Genomic DNA, 15,122 nt, shown 5'->3' with positions numbered 1-15,122 from the left:
TTTCTCCAAGTATGTGGAAGCTGAACCATTGAGTACCATCATTGACAAGTAGGTATGTCAATTTATTTGGTGCAATATAGTTAAAAGATATGGCATTCCTAGAATCATTATAACTGACAATGGCCGGCAATTTATAAGTAAGAACACAATTGAATACTGTGACACGTTCAAAATTCAAATAAGATTCAGTTTTGTGTCAAGGCCACAAACAAACGGCCAGGTTGAGTCAGCGAGCAAAATTGTCCTAGACGGTATCAAAAAGAAAACTGAAGGAGTCAAAGGTACTTGGGACCAGAAGTTGCTCGGAATCTTTTGGGCAATGAACCACTGTGAAGGATGCAACAGAACATACACCCTTTTGTTTGGTGCATGGTTCCGAAGCCGTCTTACCTGTTGAAATAGGCATCCCTTCTACAAGGATCGCTTATTATTAATATGAAGAAAATGATGTAGAAATAAGGGTCAACCTTGACTTACTTCTAGAAACATGAGAAAATGCCTAGCTACGTTCATTAGCACAATAGATGACCCGCCAATTCAACAGAATGGTCAAGCTCAAACAATTGTAACTTCACGACTATGTCCTCGGAAAAGTAGAAGTAACTGGTAGAATCACTAAAAGAGGAAAGCTAGAGGCCAACTGGGATGGTCCATTCAAAATTATCCGTATCATCAAACTCGGCACTTACGAACTCGAAGACTCTGAAGGAAAAATCTTAAAGAGACCTTGGAATGGAGATCACCTCATAAAGTTCTAAATCTGAACAACCCTTTTCAAGGGGCTAATAGATAATAAGAAGAACCTATGTTCTTTTTCATACTTGTTTATTTCTTTCGAACCTATGTTCCTTATTTTTCTTTTAAATTATTTTTCAAACTCTATAGTTTGCAGTTATTTGAAGCATAATGATGATTATTTAGCTGTCAAATATTGCAAGGTCTTGTTTCGTATCAGCAAGGTTCGAAACATTCACCTAGTTTGAAAGTTGGACCCCCCCTAAAGGCTCAAGGAGAATCAAAGTTCTCCACAGCCTAATTTATTTTAAGGTCCTAGACTTTCATCTAGTTTGAAAATGGGACCCCCCCTCCCACTTAAGAGCCTAAGTTATTTTTATAATCCTGAGCACAACCAAGTTCACGCAATCAACAAAAACAAAGGCAGATAACACAGAGCATAATGATTATATATATAGATTCTAAAGAGTCAGCAAGATGTATGACACATCTTACTTCAGAATAATTGTTTTGAGGAGAATAGCACAATAACAAGTTTAATACAAGGCACTGAGGCCCAATAATTGTTGAGAAATCAAAAACTAAGCCGGCTTGTTGGCACATGACTCAAAAGTCAGAGACTTGGGCCTTAAAGATGGAAAAGGAGTAAATTGCAGTAATTCATCAATGTTTAGCACCAAAGGCCTCCGGGGCTTCAAGCTCACCGGCGAGCTTTCCGAAGGTCCACTTATCTGCCATTAGTTGATTAGTAAAATCAAAGCATTTTTTCTCTAAGGCGAAAAAGGTGGATCTCCCAAAAACCTTGGGCACATCTAGAACAATAAAAGAGACGACATTAAGGTCAAGATCTAGAACGCGCTTCTCCTTTTACTCATCAACCTTCTCGGTCCACCGTTTTTGTTCCTCGGCGTCCCAAACTATATCATTCATGGTAGCCGATTCTTGGGAAAAGACCTGAGTAAGGTTAGTAAAAGCATTAGCTCATTTTTCTTTACCTAAGGTTGCGAGCTTCTCTGTATCATAGCCAAGCTCGTCAACTGTGAGTTTATGGGCCTCGACTTCAAGAGATTACCATTATTAACTATTTCACCTAAAATTCGAGCCATAAAATCGCCACCGTCATTGGAGGCTAGCCAATCCTTTGCAATCCCGCCCGTAGTTTGTGCACCTTAGCCACCTCCAACACAATTTCCAACTTCTTGCGCTCCTTCTACAACAGCTGAGAGAGGTGGCCAGATTTCACCACTAACTGGTCGTGCCCATCGAGCAGAACCATAACATCATACGCAACGTTTATGGCCACCCCCGTAGTATCCTCCAATTTTGATCCGGCGTCCTAAAGAATCTCCTCCAACCGTAGCCTCCATTGTTTAGCCAACTCAAGATGCTCTAAAAGCTCTTTACATTATTCTAGTTTGCTCTTGGGTTTGGAACCAACCAAAGCTTGCTCTTTTGACTCCCGAATCACTTGCTCAGGTTTTTCATTCTGCTCATCGATCTGGGAAGTCAAAGTTTTGATAATCTCTTGATCAACTTCATTCTATTGCACCTTCGCCGTCTCAAACATCATCCTCAATAGCCTCGACAATTACCAAGATTAGCTCATTGTCTCGACTAACCAAGAAAACCAAGAAGTTAGGCCATACCTCAACCAACGTTGTGTGAGCTCGTTCTTTCCTCGCAGCAGGATCCATAGAATCGAGATATTCCATATCCGCCTTGCTTAAGACACATCGAGCAACTTTATTGAAGCGGGCAGCCATTTCAATCTTACTTAGGTTTACAAAAGGAACATCGGGCTTGTGAGCCCTGATGTTCCTGGTATAAACTTCTTGCTCTTCTTCTAAGACCTTCTTCCCCTTCTTATCTAAAGAAGAGGGTACATCAGAAATTGGGCCCGACACAACAACCTCCGTCTCCCGAATTTTAATTCCTAGAATATTCTTCTGTAAGGGAACAACTTCGTAAATGGGCTCAGATGATTCGGAGGAAACTTCTTCGTTCTCGTCTTCTACCACTACCAGATTAGCCGTCGTGGGAGTTGCAGCTTTGGCCTTTTCCTTGGCTTTGCTCTTCTTCCTCTTCTTACTAGCAAGACCAGTCCTGCTCGTGAATTTGTCTGGAAGGGGGATCTCCTTTCTCTTCTCCAACAGCACCCGAGCCTCTTCATCACTCAGGACCTTATCAATACCCTCCGTGACTGTAGCATAGTCCTACGAAGAAAAGAACATCAAAATCATTGAAAACTTAAGCCAAGTTATAACTAGTACTCACTTTCGAAAGTTTCAGCAGGGGAGGTTTCGGCAGGGGAGGTTGTGGATTGGCTGCTCTCAAAGCTTCAGTCATAGCGCACATAACAGTGAACTTTGCCATCAGATCTTTGTATCTATTATGTAGTTCACTACGTACAATTCCCACAAAAAGGTGAAGTCAGAGATAACTCATAGTATGAAAGAAAAAGATAACCCGAGACACTTACTTTTATCGACCTTCAAACTAATGTCATATGCAGACAAAAGGAGTCCGTTTTTGAAATCCAGTCTATGGGAATCCAATTCCTTTGTTCAATGACCGGTTTTCAAACAAGTTCTACTGTCATTTTGACATGATGAACGATTACGGCCTCTTCCTGGGTACAGATGGGGATCGAGATATTAAATTTCTCGAGCTTTTAGTCAATGTCATAGCTCGTCTTGAAATTCCATCCTTGGCTATGATACAAGTATTCGAATTTTTTTCGAAACCCCTTTTGATTGTCTGGAAATTCCCCAACAAGCTTAAAAGATCTCTTGTGCGAGAAGGTAATCCAGCCAGCACAATGATTTTGGGAGTTACACCATCTCGCCCCAAAAATATGACGAAAGGCCGTTAGACTAGGCCTCAAACCCATGATTCTACATATTAAGATGAAAGCGTTTATGCACCCCCAAGCATTGGGGTGCAATTCGACAATGATAATGTTCAAAACTTCCAAAACCTCTCGGGCAAAAGGATGTAAAGGAAACCTCATGGCTAAGTCGAAGGCCGAGTCATACACCGTTATACAATCGGGAGGAGGATATCTAACTGTATCATATGAACCAGGCTTAATAATATCGTAGCCATCGAGCAAACCCCATCTCCTCACCAGACTCCTTTGATCACTATCCAATAGGATCATAGTGGGGAGATCGATGAAATAGTTTAAGGCCCACCATCGAGAATGTAAAATGGATGGGGAGGCTTTTCTGCACTGTCTTGGCTAGAAGCACATTCTTGATCCGACATCTTTCCTTCATCTACATCTACATGTACTAGGGCAAACACTATAGAGACATCCTAGGGAAAGGAACTTGCTTTTCCGTGGGATAAATGGGTGAATTATGAGACTCATCATCACTCGAGATCTATTCATAATGCGGTCACTTGATAACTTGGGCTATCATCATCCGACTCATCAGATTCGACTCTCTTCTTTTTAGGAGTTTTAATATCCGAGTCTACATTTAAATTAAGTTGGGGCATTTCTTTACACAGTTTGTTTATGTAAGGGGTCTCCATTTAATAAGTCGATGCACTCAAACAACAAAATTAGGGAATATTGGATAGATAAAGATCAAAGGCTATATAAACAAATTATTTGAAGATCAAAAAGAACAGTTTGAAGATCAACATTAATTAATTGAAGATTAAACAAAAATTCAAGAAACTTATGAGAAAAAGCAAATTTAAAGCATACCTGGTATGAACTTCACCAAGTATGAAATATGTCAGAAATCGCCAACTGTCAGAGCTTCTCTCACTAGAATTCAATAAGAAATTATTTGAAATTTTCTCTCACTAGAAGAATTTTAAAAAAGTGTTGAAATGATTGGGTAGGCGAGCATTTATAATGCCATAAATGCTCTGACAAACACTGTTCATCTTCATCATGGAACCCGACAATATCACCTATCCCCAAATCAAGCCAAGTCTCGATAGGGGTCTGAGACTACTATAAATCAGATCCCCTTATTACTCAAACATGAGAGTTGAGGCCAAATAAAGCAAAGTCTTGATATTGGTCCAAGACTTCTATAAGTCGGACCCCCCAACATGAGAGTTGGGGCCGAATCAAGAAAAGTCTTGGTATTGGTCCGACACTACTATAAGTCGAACCCTTATTACTCCAACAAGAGAGTTGGGGAGAAAAATCAAGTCAAATCTTGATTCCTGACACGAGACATTGATAAGTCGGACCCCCTATTGGCCCAATAGAGAGTTAGGGCCAAAGTCAAGCCAAGTCTTGATTCCTGGTCTGAGATATCAATAAGTTGGACCCCCTATTGGCCTAACAGAGAGTTGGGGCCAAAAATCAAGCAAAGTCTTGATTCCTGGTCCAATACATCAATAAATTAGACCCCCTATTGGCCTAATAGAGAGTTGGGGCCAAAATTAAGCTAAGTCTTGAATCCTGATCCAAGACATCAATAAGTCGGACCCCCCTTATTACTCCAACAAGAGAGTTGAGGCCAAATTAAGCAAAGTCTTGGTATTGGTCCAAGACTTCTATAAGTAAGACTCCCTTTTATCCTAACATGAGAGTTGGGGAGAAAAATCAAGCCAAGTGTTGATTCCTAGTCCGAGACATCAATAAGTCGGACCCCCTATTGGCCCAATAGAGAGTTGGGGTCAAAAATTAAGCTAAGTCTTGAATCCGGGTCCGAGACATCAATAAGTTGGAACCCGCATTGGCCTAATAGAGAGTCGGTGACAAAATCAAGCCAAGTCTTGATTTCTAGTCCGAGACATCAATAAGTCGGACCTTTTATTTGGCCCAACAGAGAGTAGGGGCCAAAATCAATCCAAGTCTTGATTCCTGGTCCAAGATATCAATAAGTCGGACTCCCCATTGACCCAACAGAGAGTTGAGACCAAAATCAAGCCGAGTATTAATCGTGGTTCGAGACATATAATTCGGACTCCCTTAAAGATAGGAAATTGAGTGTACACTTCAATGACTTTGTTGATCATGTTGTCTCCGAAATCTGAGACTTAGAAATTTGAGACATAGAAATCCGAGAAATAGGAAATCTGAGACATCGTAAGTCCAAGATATAGTAAGTCCAAATCAATTAAGTACCTTAGATAAAGTATATTAATCTTTGTGAAAAGTAATCCAATCATGTGTTTCAACATATAGACCAAGATTGTCTTTTAGATAGAACATCCTTTCTTCTCCTATATGCATGGGGCCAATGTTGGGGATCAGAAATCCCACATACTCGAAATACCCAATATACCCTTGGTCAAAGGGTCAAAAGTCAAAAGTATAAGTCAATATTGACCCTTAAAGTCAATACTATAATGGTTGAGGTCACATGCTCATCCTAATCAAACATCACATAACAGATTCCTACTTTCACTTTAGCTGATGCTTCCATTGGTAACCGCCCATTATCTAGATCACCGCTGCCATTATGTCACTTCCGTGGTCACATTCTCCATAAGGCAACACTACAAAAATAACCAAGCAGCAGTTACAACTCCCATATTAGATTATCTCACTTCCATTAAATCAAAGGTACTTCTCTCTTAGAGTCCCCTTTACAAATTCGACAGTTTCTTCGCTGAAACAAGATGTATTTTTTGTGAGTATGCCATTGTTCATGACATTTTATGCAGTAGAACTTTAAAATGATGATAGGTTTTATTGGGTATAATGATAGTGAATCAACATTTGTGGTCAGAAGCTTTACATATACAGCTATGGGTTGCGCATAAGTTGCAAGATTGCTAAAGAATATTCTTATTCATGAAGAGTTATTAGTTAAGCTGGCACACCAAGGCATATAGCTTATACGATGATAGCACTTAACTGTTTGTTACTTAGTTTTAGGCTATGTAACAGGGTTGTTTAAGTTAACTGTTTTCTGTAACAAATGTTATTGGTTAACATATATACCTAGCCTTATAAACAATTTTCTTATGCTGAATGAAAAATCTTGTCTTTGTCATATCTTTAATCTCTGTTCTTTCCTGATTTTGTTCTTCTTCAACCTTGAATCTCATTAGAATTGTCGATAAGAATCGGGATCAAGTGAACCGGCTTGATCGATAAATCGACACTATTGATGTGAGCTCGTGACAATCTATACTAAATAAGGATTTTAAAATTTAATCCATAAGAGTTAACCATGAGATGGAATCCCGATTATCATTATCCTAGCTAGTGGTGCTCAAAACAGATTCAATATTTATCTGATCTTGCAATCAAACCCAATTTGTCCTGATTTCAAAATGAATTTAAATTATATAAAAATCAATATGGACACGAGAGACAATTTGAAAACCGAGCCCAAACACTTGATGTAAAATTAACCCATTAAACCGAACAAACAACTCTTATCTTAACTAATTTTAAAAAAACTAGCTAGCATGTTAAGACCAAATCGAAGAAAATTGTTGAATATTCGTACTCAATTGAGCACCTCATCTTACCATTAAGTACATATAAATATTATAGCACGTCTTCATCAGAATGGGGGTATTTGTTTTTTAATCAAATGTGGTATTATCTCGGTTGAAGTACGTATCGTTTTTCCGATAAAATGGTATTGGGTTCAGATCTTACCGACTCCTCCCTACTCTTACTACCATGTGATCCGAAAAATCCGTCATCATCAGCACACAAGAGTAAATTCCATTAATTCAGATTAGATTGAATTTATTCTTGAGTTCGGTTACAGGCCTTATATTCTTTTAATCAAGTAAAATTGAATACAAATAGTTAGATGTTGAGTATATATATTAATACCTTGCCATTAATGGATATACATGACTCCATTGATTAGTTATGTAGAAAGGAACAATTTATTTATTTTAAAAGTAGTGAATACCATTAGAGCAAGTGAAACCACCATGGAAAGAATGGACAAGAGAAGAGCTAATGTTTGCGCAACGACACTGTCCTTGCATTGTTGAGCATAGCCAATGGATGCCAATGCTAGTAATGTTGTAGGAAAAGGAAATGCCCACCATGCTATATTAAACTTCTTCAAAGACTTCTGGAATAACCTTGGTCTACTTACCTGTCAATCACATTAATTATTCCTAAACAAATCAAATATTTATAATTAATTTTTAAAAATCTAAGTAGAATGAAATATTAATAGAAAATTTCATGTGCTAATCCTAAATTTTCGGCTTTTTTACGTGATAAACAAATATTTTCTTAATCCACGTGGTAACCTCACCTTCCAGCTTTTCCTCATAGTAAACAAAACTGTAGTTATTTTGGTTAATTGTACGTTTTTTTTACCCAAATAATAATCTTTCATAGGCAAATATTTTCCCTAATAATCATGATTGCATATTCACGTGCACTTTCTTGCCATAAATCGAATTAAGTCACATCGCATAATGTTTGCTGACTAGTAGATTATTCTATTTATTTATGCTTACCACAAATAACATGATTGAGTAAAAAAAATTTTCAAATAAAATTAATTTTTAAATAAATCGGAATTTTTAAGATGAAAATATTGATATTTCATTTATGAATCATATGAAACATTAAAATTAATTATTATATTTATAAACCACATTCTTATTATGTTATTTAATGTTGTAACATTTTGCATCTGAATATCTTTAAGTGAGAATCAAATTACAGTGTACCATATCTTTGTTTTCTTATACAAAAAGATTAAAAGTGTAAGAGAATATGCTTGATAAGTAGAAGTTAATTACTATGCAAGTGTTAAAGAATTAATTTCAACGAAACATAATCATCTTTCCTATTCACCGTAACTGTTCCGTTTTCTTATTAGCTCAAGTAACCCTATATGAAATTTTTTTTAAGCTTAAACTTTAACGTATTTGAAGAAATGAGTTTCATCTCAAACAATTTATAAAAATAAGCTTATAAGAAAAAACGCTGTTAAGAACAATGTTTTTAGACCCTAATGGGCCGTTAATAATAGAGTTTCATCCTAAACTATTTTAAAGTATTTGGAGAAATGAGTTTAGAAGCTTATTTTTGCAAATAGTTTGACTTTAAACTCATTTCTCTAAATACTTTGAAACAAAACCTTAAATAAAAAAAAGTTTTTCGTCTAATTTCTATTTTAAATATGTTAACTTTACCAATTACAACTTACTAAACTTAAAATTTTCACACATTTACACATACTAATCCCACTTTACCCCTATTAAAAATTCAAAGTGCTACATGTGGTCTTATTTAACCACTTAAAAATAGTTAAAAGTCAAATGGGACACATTAATTGAACATGAGCTAGTAAAATTAAAGACAATGAAAAGTAATTAAATGGAAGAAACCATTCCTAAATTAGATTAGAAGTGAAAAACTCACCAGGGACAAGAATAGAAACATCGAGAGAAAGAAGAGCATCTTTGAAGCAACATCAAAACTCCCGATTATAGAGCTCCAAGCTAAGCTACCCATACTCGGTGTCCCAATAAACAAGAAGAAAACAGGCGTTAACATTATTGAAAAACCATTACGTCCTGGAAGTCTCTGATAAAGTGTAACAAACAACACAAAATAATGAGCCATTCCTAATGAAAACAAGCACAATCCTATCTCGGACCATCCCATAAAAACAGCCGACTTAGCCGCAACCAGATTAGCTATCACTGAATGCTGACAAGCAGGATTAGCTTCCTTAGCTAAGAATCTCTTTCCCTTAATAAACCACTGCCCATATAACTTAATATCAAGTACGATTATGGGCAGAACAAACACCCACCAAATTACGTGCCTTATAATACCACCATTATTCACGGTCAGAAACGGCGACGTTTGAAGTAAAAATAAGCAGGACACCCATGGAGCAAACAAGTAATTGACACCAACATGGTGCAAAAACTCAGCCTTGACCTTATCAAAGTGATGAAAACAACGTAAAGCGTAAACAATGGAGAGCGAGATGAGCACGACTAAAGAGATGGACCATAGTAGAGTTGAAACAGTTGAAGGAAGCAAAAGGAGTGTTGGGTGTAAGTGAGGATTATGGGTATTTTTAGTGAACTGAACAAGGGTTTTCCATAGTAATACTTGAGCACATAAAGCTAGGCTTATTCTAAAATAGCCTGCATGGAAATCAGCTAATATGGTCGACACGAAATGATCGTATAGCCCGACCTTTTTAAATTTTTTGTTACTACTTATTGGCCCATCATGATGATCTATTGTAATTTCTATGCTTGCTTTATTAGAATTACATTGTTTGGTGGGTGATTTTGCGTCCATTTTGTCCGTACGGTGTGTAAGGATGGAATGGTAGTGTCAATGTTAAGCAAACAACATTTTAGTGCTTCTTATATAGTTGAGCTTAATGCACTTATTTACAATATAGAATTTAAGCATGATTCACATTTGTTCTATATCTCTATAAAGTTCTTTGCACTATGTACAAGTGGTCAATTTTGAAAATTTGGAATTTTAATATAAAATCATATCAAGTTTGATAAAGTTTTCTCTATGTAATAACAATATTTTAGTTTTTACCATTCTTCTTTCAGTTCTTTTAATACAACTAGTAGCAAATTAAGTTACCCAACTATAAAATGGTAGGTAGTTAAGTTAAAACTTTAGATATTTTTGTGCATTAAAATAAACTTAGGATGATCATAGTTATTGTGTCCACACTATAAAAATACATTAGATGGCTACGGGTTTATTCCGTCTTCAACCTGTTGCGATCACCCATATGATGAGGGGATAGAGATGGAATGGAACCATAGCCAAATTTTGCGTCGCCATTAATTGCGTCAGATATTAATTCCATTGCCATATCATATCCTGACTTTCCTTTTACATTTCAGTACTATTAGTATATTATTATTATTTTAATATTAATAGTTAATTTATTATTAGTATTTTAATATTAATTATTAAGAATTGAGAGTTTATAATTTAGAATTTAGGTTTTATTATAATTAAAATAATAATAAACATACAAATATACATAAAACTAAAATAACAAATAAAATAAATACAACAAAAAAATTTAAAATAAACTAATTATATTAATATAGGAAATAATAATAAGTATAATACAAAAGATTTAAGATACTAAATTTACATCAAAATTATTTTTGAATAAAATATACAACAACCTAAATCATCTATTACCACTACCACATCCACCACCACGCCGCCTACCAGACCCCTCTAAGCTGTCTGGCTCACGTGTGTTACGAGATCTATAGGAACCATCAGATGCACTAGGACTTCCACCATGAACCCCTGAACCACCGCTTCACCCAAACCATGAGGCAGTCTCTGTCGTACCGAATGTATTTAATATCATTGAATATATCAACTAATTGAGAAACTAGGTTTCTTTTACTCAAAAGTGCTTATCATTGACATCATCATGAATTCGTTGCATTACGGATTTAACACCTATAGGGGTTATTTTCACATGCAAATTGGAATGCCATATCTACAATAGTTGCATGGGATATTAGTGTAAGCTTAGAGGAGCATCTCAAAAGATCCTCAAAATCTCAACAAGGATGTGTTGTTTATCAAGAAGACCACAAACATTAACAAAAGCAAAGCTTAAAAAGCTGAAAAAGGGAAAGGAATTGCTAGTCACAACTCCAACTATTCAAACCTAAAGCCAAGAAGCCTAAGATAGCTGCTGAGCAAAATATGTTTTCATTGCAATGAGATTGTCATTGGAAGTGAAATTACGCAAAATATTTAGAAGAAAAGAAGAAGGGTACTTCTTCTTTAGGTATATATGTTATAAAAGTTTATATATATGACATCTTATTCTTCTTCTTGGGTATTTGATATCGCATGTGGTACTCACATTATTAATAATGTGCAGGGAATAAAAGTAGTAGAAAGTCAGCAAAAGGGGTAGGTACACATCGAGTTGGAAATGGTGCTAAAATAGCAGATATCGAAGTTGGATCTCCATTCTCTGTTTTCCTTTCCATCAAGCTTGGTTATTTCCTTTAAATGATTGTCATTTCTTACCTATAACTAAAAGTATTATCTTGATCCCTATTTTAGATCGAGAAGGTTTTTCTTTACTATTAATAATGGCGATTGTTTAATGTAAAATAATATTTTATATTCTTGTGTAAAATTGTCCAATGGTTTGTATGTGTTAGACGTAGACATGAAGATAGAGTATAATACCATTTGACAAATTTTCACAAACATATAAAATATTATTCTTAATCATCAAACGATCAGTATTGCTAATTGGAAAAGAAAAATCCTCTCAAACTAAAACAGGCATCGAGATAATATTTATAGTTATTCTATCTTTGAAATGACAATCATTTAAAGAAATAACTTCCTGATGGAAAACAAAGATTGGAGATCCCAAATATGATAGTTGCTACTTTAGAACCATTTCCAACTCAAAGTGTATCTTCTCCCTTTGCCAGCTCACTACTTCTTAGTCCTTGCTCATTTTAACAATCTGATTACCAAATGCGGTCTCAAATACCCACGTAAAAGAAAAAGTTGTCATTATAACTTCTTTAACAAATATACTAGAAGTGGAAGCACCCTTTTTATTTTCTTCTAGGTATTTTGGGCATTTGTGCTTTTAATGACCAATCTTATTGCAATGAAAGCACCTTTGCTCAATAGCTACCTTAAGCTTCTTGGTTTAGGTTTTGAATTCAGAGTTGTGACTTTTAAAATTCCTTTTCTTTTTTAGCTTTTGTAGTCTTGCCTTTCTTAAAGTTTGTGGTTTTCTTGACAAACAAAACATCCTTAATGAGTTTTTGAGGATCTTAATGGATGCTCCTTTTCAGCCTGCACTAACATCCCATGTAACTCTTGCAAAGATGGCATCCCATTTGCATGTAGTAATAACCTTTAGGAAAAATTACCCTGAATAATACGAACTTTCACTGATTTCCCAACAATAATATGAACTTTGACATGTGTTTTCCGCTGATCAATTAACCATGAATAATACGAACTTTGACATGTGTTTTCCGCTGGCATACCTGACCGGTTTATAACCGGGAGAAACGGTCACTTCATCATTTCCTTCATCAGTTTCGTGGGTTTATAGACAGAGGCTTCATCTTTTTCATTTAATGAAGGAATCCCAAAATAATATACACCAGAATCCCAAAATAATTTAATGAAGGAATCACCATCATTGACAACTATAATAATATAAAAAAGGTAGGCAATACTTCTCACTTTATTGGATCTTCACTTTATTAAAGTGGTGCATCAGTGACTCTATAGCTTTTTCAATCTTCTGTCCACATAAGTGTCCTATGGATTGGGAAGCTTGTTGCATATTTTGGATACCTCAACCCAAGCTAGCAATTGAATGAGCTGCAGGAAGAGATTCAGCAGCACATCCAATTCTATCCCCATACACAAGCAACCCAGCACAACTCACAATGCTGAAGCCAAAGGTAGCCCATGGCATGCTCCCAAATAGCTGAATCCGTCGTTTCCTCATTATCTCATAAAACGCAGCTCTCGTGGCTGAAAAGCTGGTCTTTTGAGCAGAAGCTAAAACACTGTGAGTAACAGCACGAATTTTCTCTGCAGAAGCAGCTGCTTTGAATGCGATGGATGCTTTAGCTCCAGAACTTGCAAAGCTCGGAGCCACAATTTTTGACGGACCAAGAAACTTGCTCAGTGCAAATGCAGTTGCTTTGTGCGTATGCATAAGAAAAAGCTTCAAACATGCTGGAACATTTGACATAACCACCTTTACCACAGATGTCACTGGAACAGCTTTACTAAAGGAAGATGCCCCCAGAACAATAGTAGCGCCAGAAGCAACAGCCACTACAGGTTTATCAGACAATATCCGCTTCCTTTTATCATTGGTACTCTCTCCATCAATCTCCAGGAATTCAATAAGTTCTTCAGGTGTAGTGATGACTAAGCGTTAAGAATAAACTAACCATGAATGAGATGATATCTTTATAGTTGATGCGTGAGAACGAGAGAGATTCAATGGACTTGGCTGAAGGTTTGTGAAGAGGGAGAAGATTCCGGTACTGCTTGAGGAAGATGCTGGTATACTTTGCTTTTTCTTTTCCTTAATTTTATCAGAAAAAGAAAATTTAAAAGAGAGTTGAGCACAGTTACCGGTTACAGGTAAATTAGTATACAAGCGGAAAACACATGTCAAAGTTCATATTAGTCATGGTTAATTGAAAGTTCGTATTATTGTTGGGAAATCAGTGAAAGTTCGTATTATTCATGGTAGTTTTTCCTAACCTTTAATGGTATTAAATACATCATGCAATAAATCCATGATGATGTCGATGATGAGCATTTCCACGTAAGAGAAACCTAGTTTCTCGATCTGTTTATTACATCCAATCATATTGAAATACGTGCGGTCCAACGGACTGCCTTCTTTTTAGATCATATTGCAAAATCTCGCAATTCGGCTCAAACTTTTCTAACTGAGTATGTTGTTGAAACATTGCTTTCAGCTATTGCGTGATGCTTATATGCATCTTTCCTCTTAAATCTCTTTTGGAAGTTCAACTCCATGCATGATAACATCAAATATGTTACCATATTTAAGTTCTGAATAACAGTTTGCCTGGCCTTTCTTTCGATTGGCTTGGCATTATTAGGAAGCTCAACAGGGAAAGGGTATCGAGAAAACTTTATGCCCTTCTCAAGGGTTGAGCGAAGATTGAAAACATTGTTTGATTGGATAGCCATAATCTACATTTTAGAAATGTAATAGTAATTTATCAATAAAATGTAGAGTTAAAATGATATTTTTATAAAACATAATTTATTTCCTAATAAATGTGGTTTTAAACGGACTTTGGCCCACTTATTTTTACTAGAATCACAAGGTAAGTGAGTTCTTCACTAATCATAACACTTATAATTCTTGGTAGATATTAACCATTAATATTTGTTTTACTAAGATGAGTCACTCCCTTTAATTTAAACGAGTTTAAGCACTGGTCAATCAGAATTTCGTCATATTTCCATCAAATTAAAAGTGACATCCTACTGTGGCAAAACCTATCACTAATAATGTAAATTTTAATAAGTTTAATTATTGGGCCAAGACATACAACTGATAGTTTAAAACTTAGACTTTTAAGAATATTCAAATTGCTTGTTAAAAGTGAACCTTACTTAACAACAATAAAATAAACCTATACACACAACGACATAATAATAATACATAAAGTTAAAATCAAATAAAATACATCTAGTATAGCATATCCTAATCCTAATTAATATAACTATAGGATTACATCAAAACATTTTTGATTATTGATTCTCATCCATCATGTGTCACAATACTAGATCTTCATCTCTTTTGTTCACCTTTGTGGAATAACTTTTCTTGAATGCACATATAATAACTTAAATTTAAAACTATAAATGATATAAATTACCATTCAAAATAAAC

The 15,122-nt window shown here is 35.7% G+C and overlaps 1 protein-coding gene across 1 annotated transcript; it reads right to left on the bottom strand.

The window, feature by feature from the left end:
* Positions 1-7,515: 7,515 nt before the first annotated feature.
* On the bottom strand, positions 7,516-9,998 carry LOC130806705 (S-type anion channel SLAH1-like). The gene is made up of 2 exons (XM_057671889.1): positions 9,071-9,998; positions 7,516-7,784 (listed from the first exon to the last, which is right to left on the bottom strand). The coding sequence occupies exons 1-2, from the start codon at positions 9,968-9,970 to the stop codon at positions 7,548-7,550; spliced, it is 1,137 nt and encodes a 378-aa protein (XP_057527872.1). The 5' UTR covers positions 9,971-9,998; the 3' UTR covers positions 7,516-7,547.
* Positions 9,999-15,122: the final 5,124 nt, after the last annotated feature.

The sequence above is a fragment of the Amaranthus tricolor genome, chromosome 2 (assembly GCF_026212465.1).
Source record: "Amaranthus tricolor cultivar Red isolate AtriRed21 chromosome 2, ASM2621246v1, whole genome shotgun sequence".
NCBI classification, from domain to species: domain Eukaryota; kingdom Viridiplantae; phylum Streptophyta; class Magnoliopsida; order Caryophyllales; family Amaranthaceae; genus Amaranthus; species Amaranthus tricolor.
Note: the sequence above shows the minus strand (reverse complement) of the source record. Positions and strands in the feature narration are given on the sequence as shown.

Excerpts from the sequence above, each read along its gene's own strand:
- LOC130806705 (XM_057671889.1), bottom strand. The coding sequence starts at position 9,970 with ATGGACGCAAAATCACCCACCAAACAATGTAATTCTAATAAAGCAAGC. Across the intron at positions 7,785-9,070 it reads TGTTTCTATTCTTGTCCCTG|GTAAGTAGACCAAGGTTATT; the intron begins GTGAGTTTTTCA and ends TGTGATTGACAG.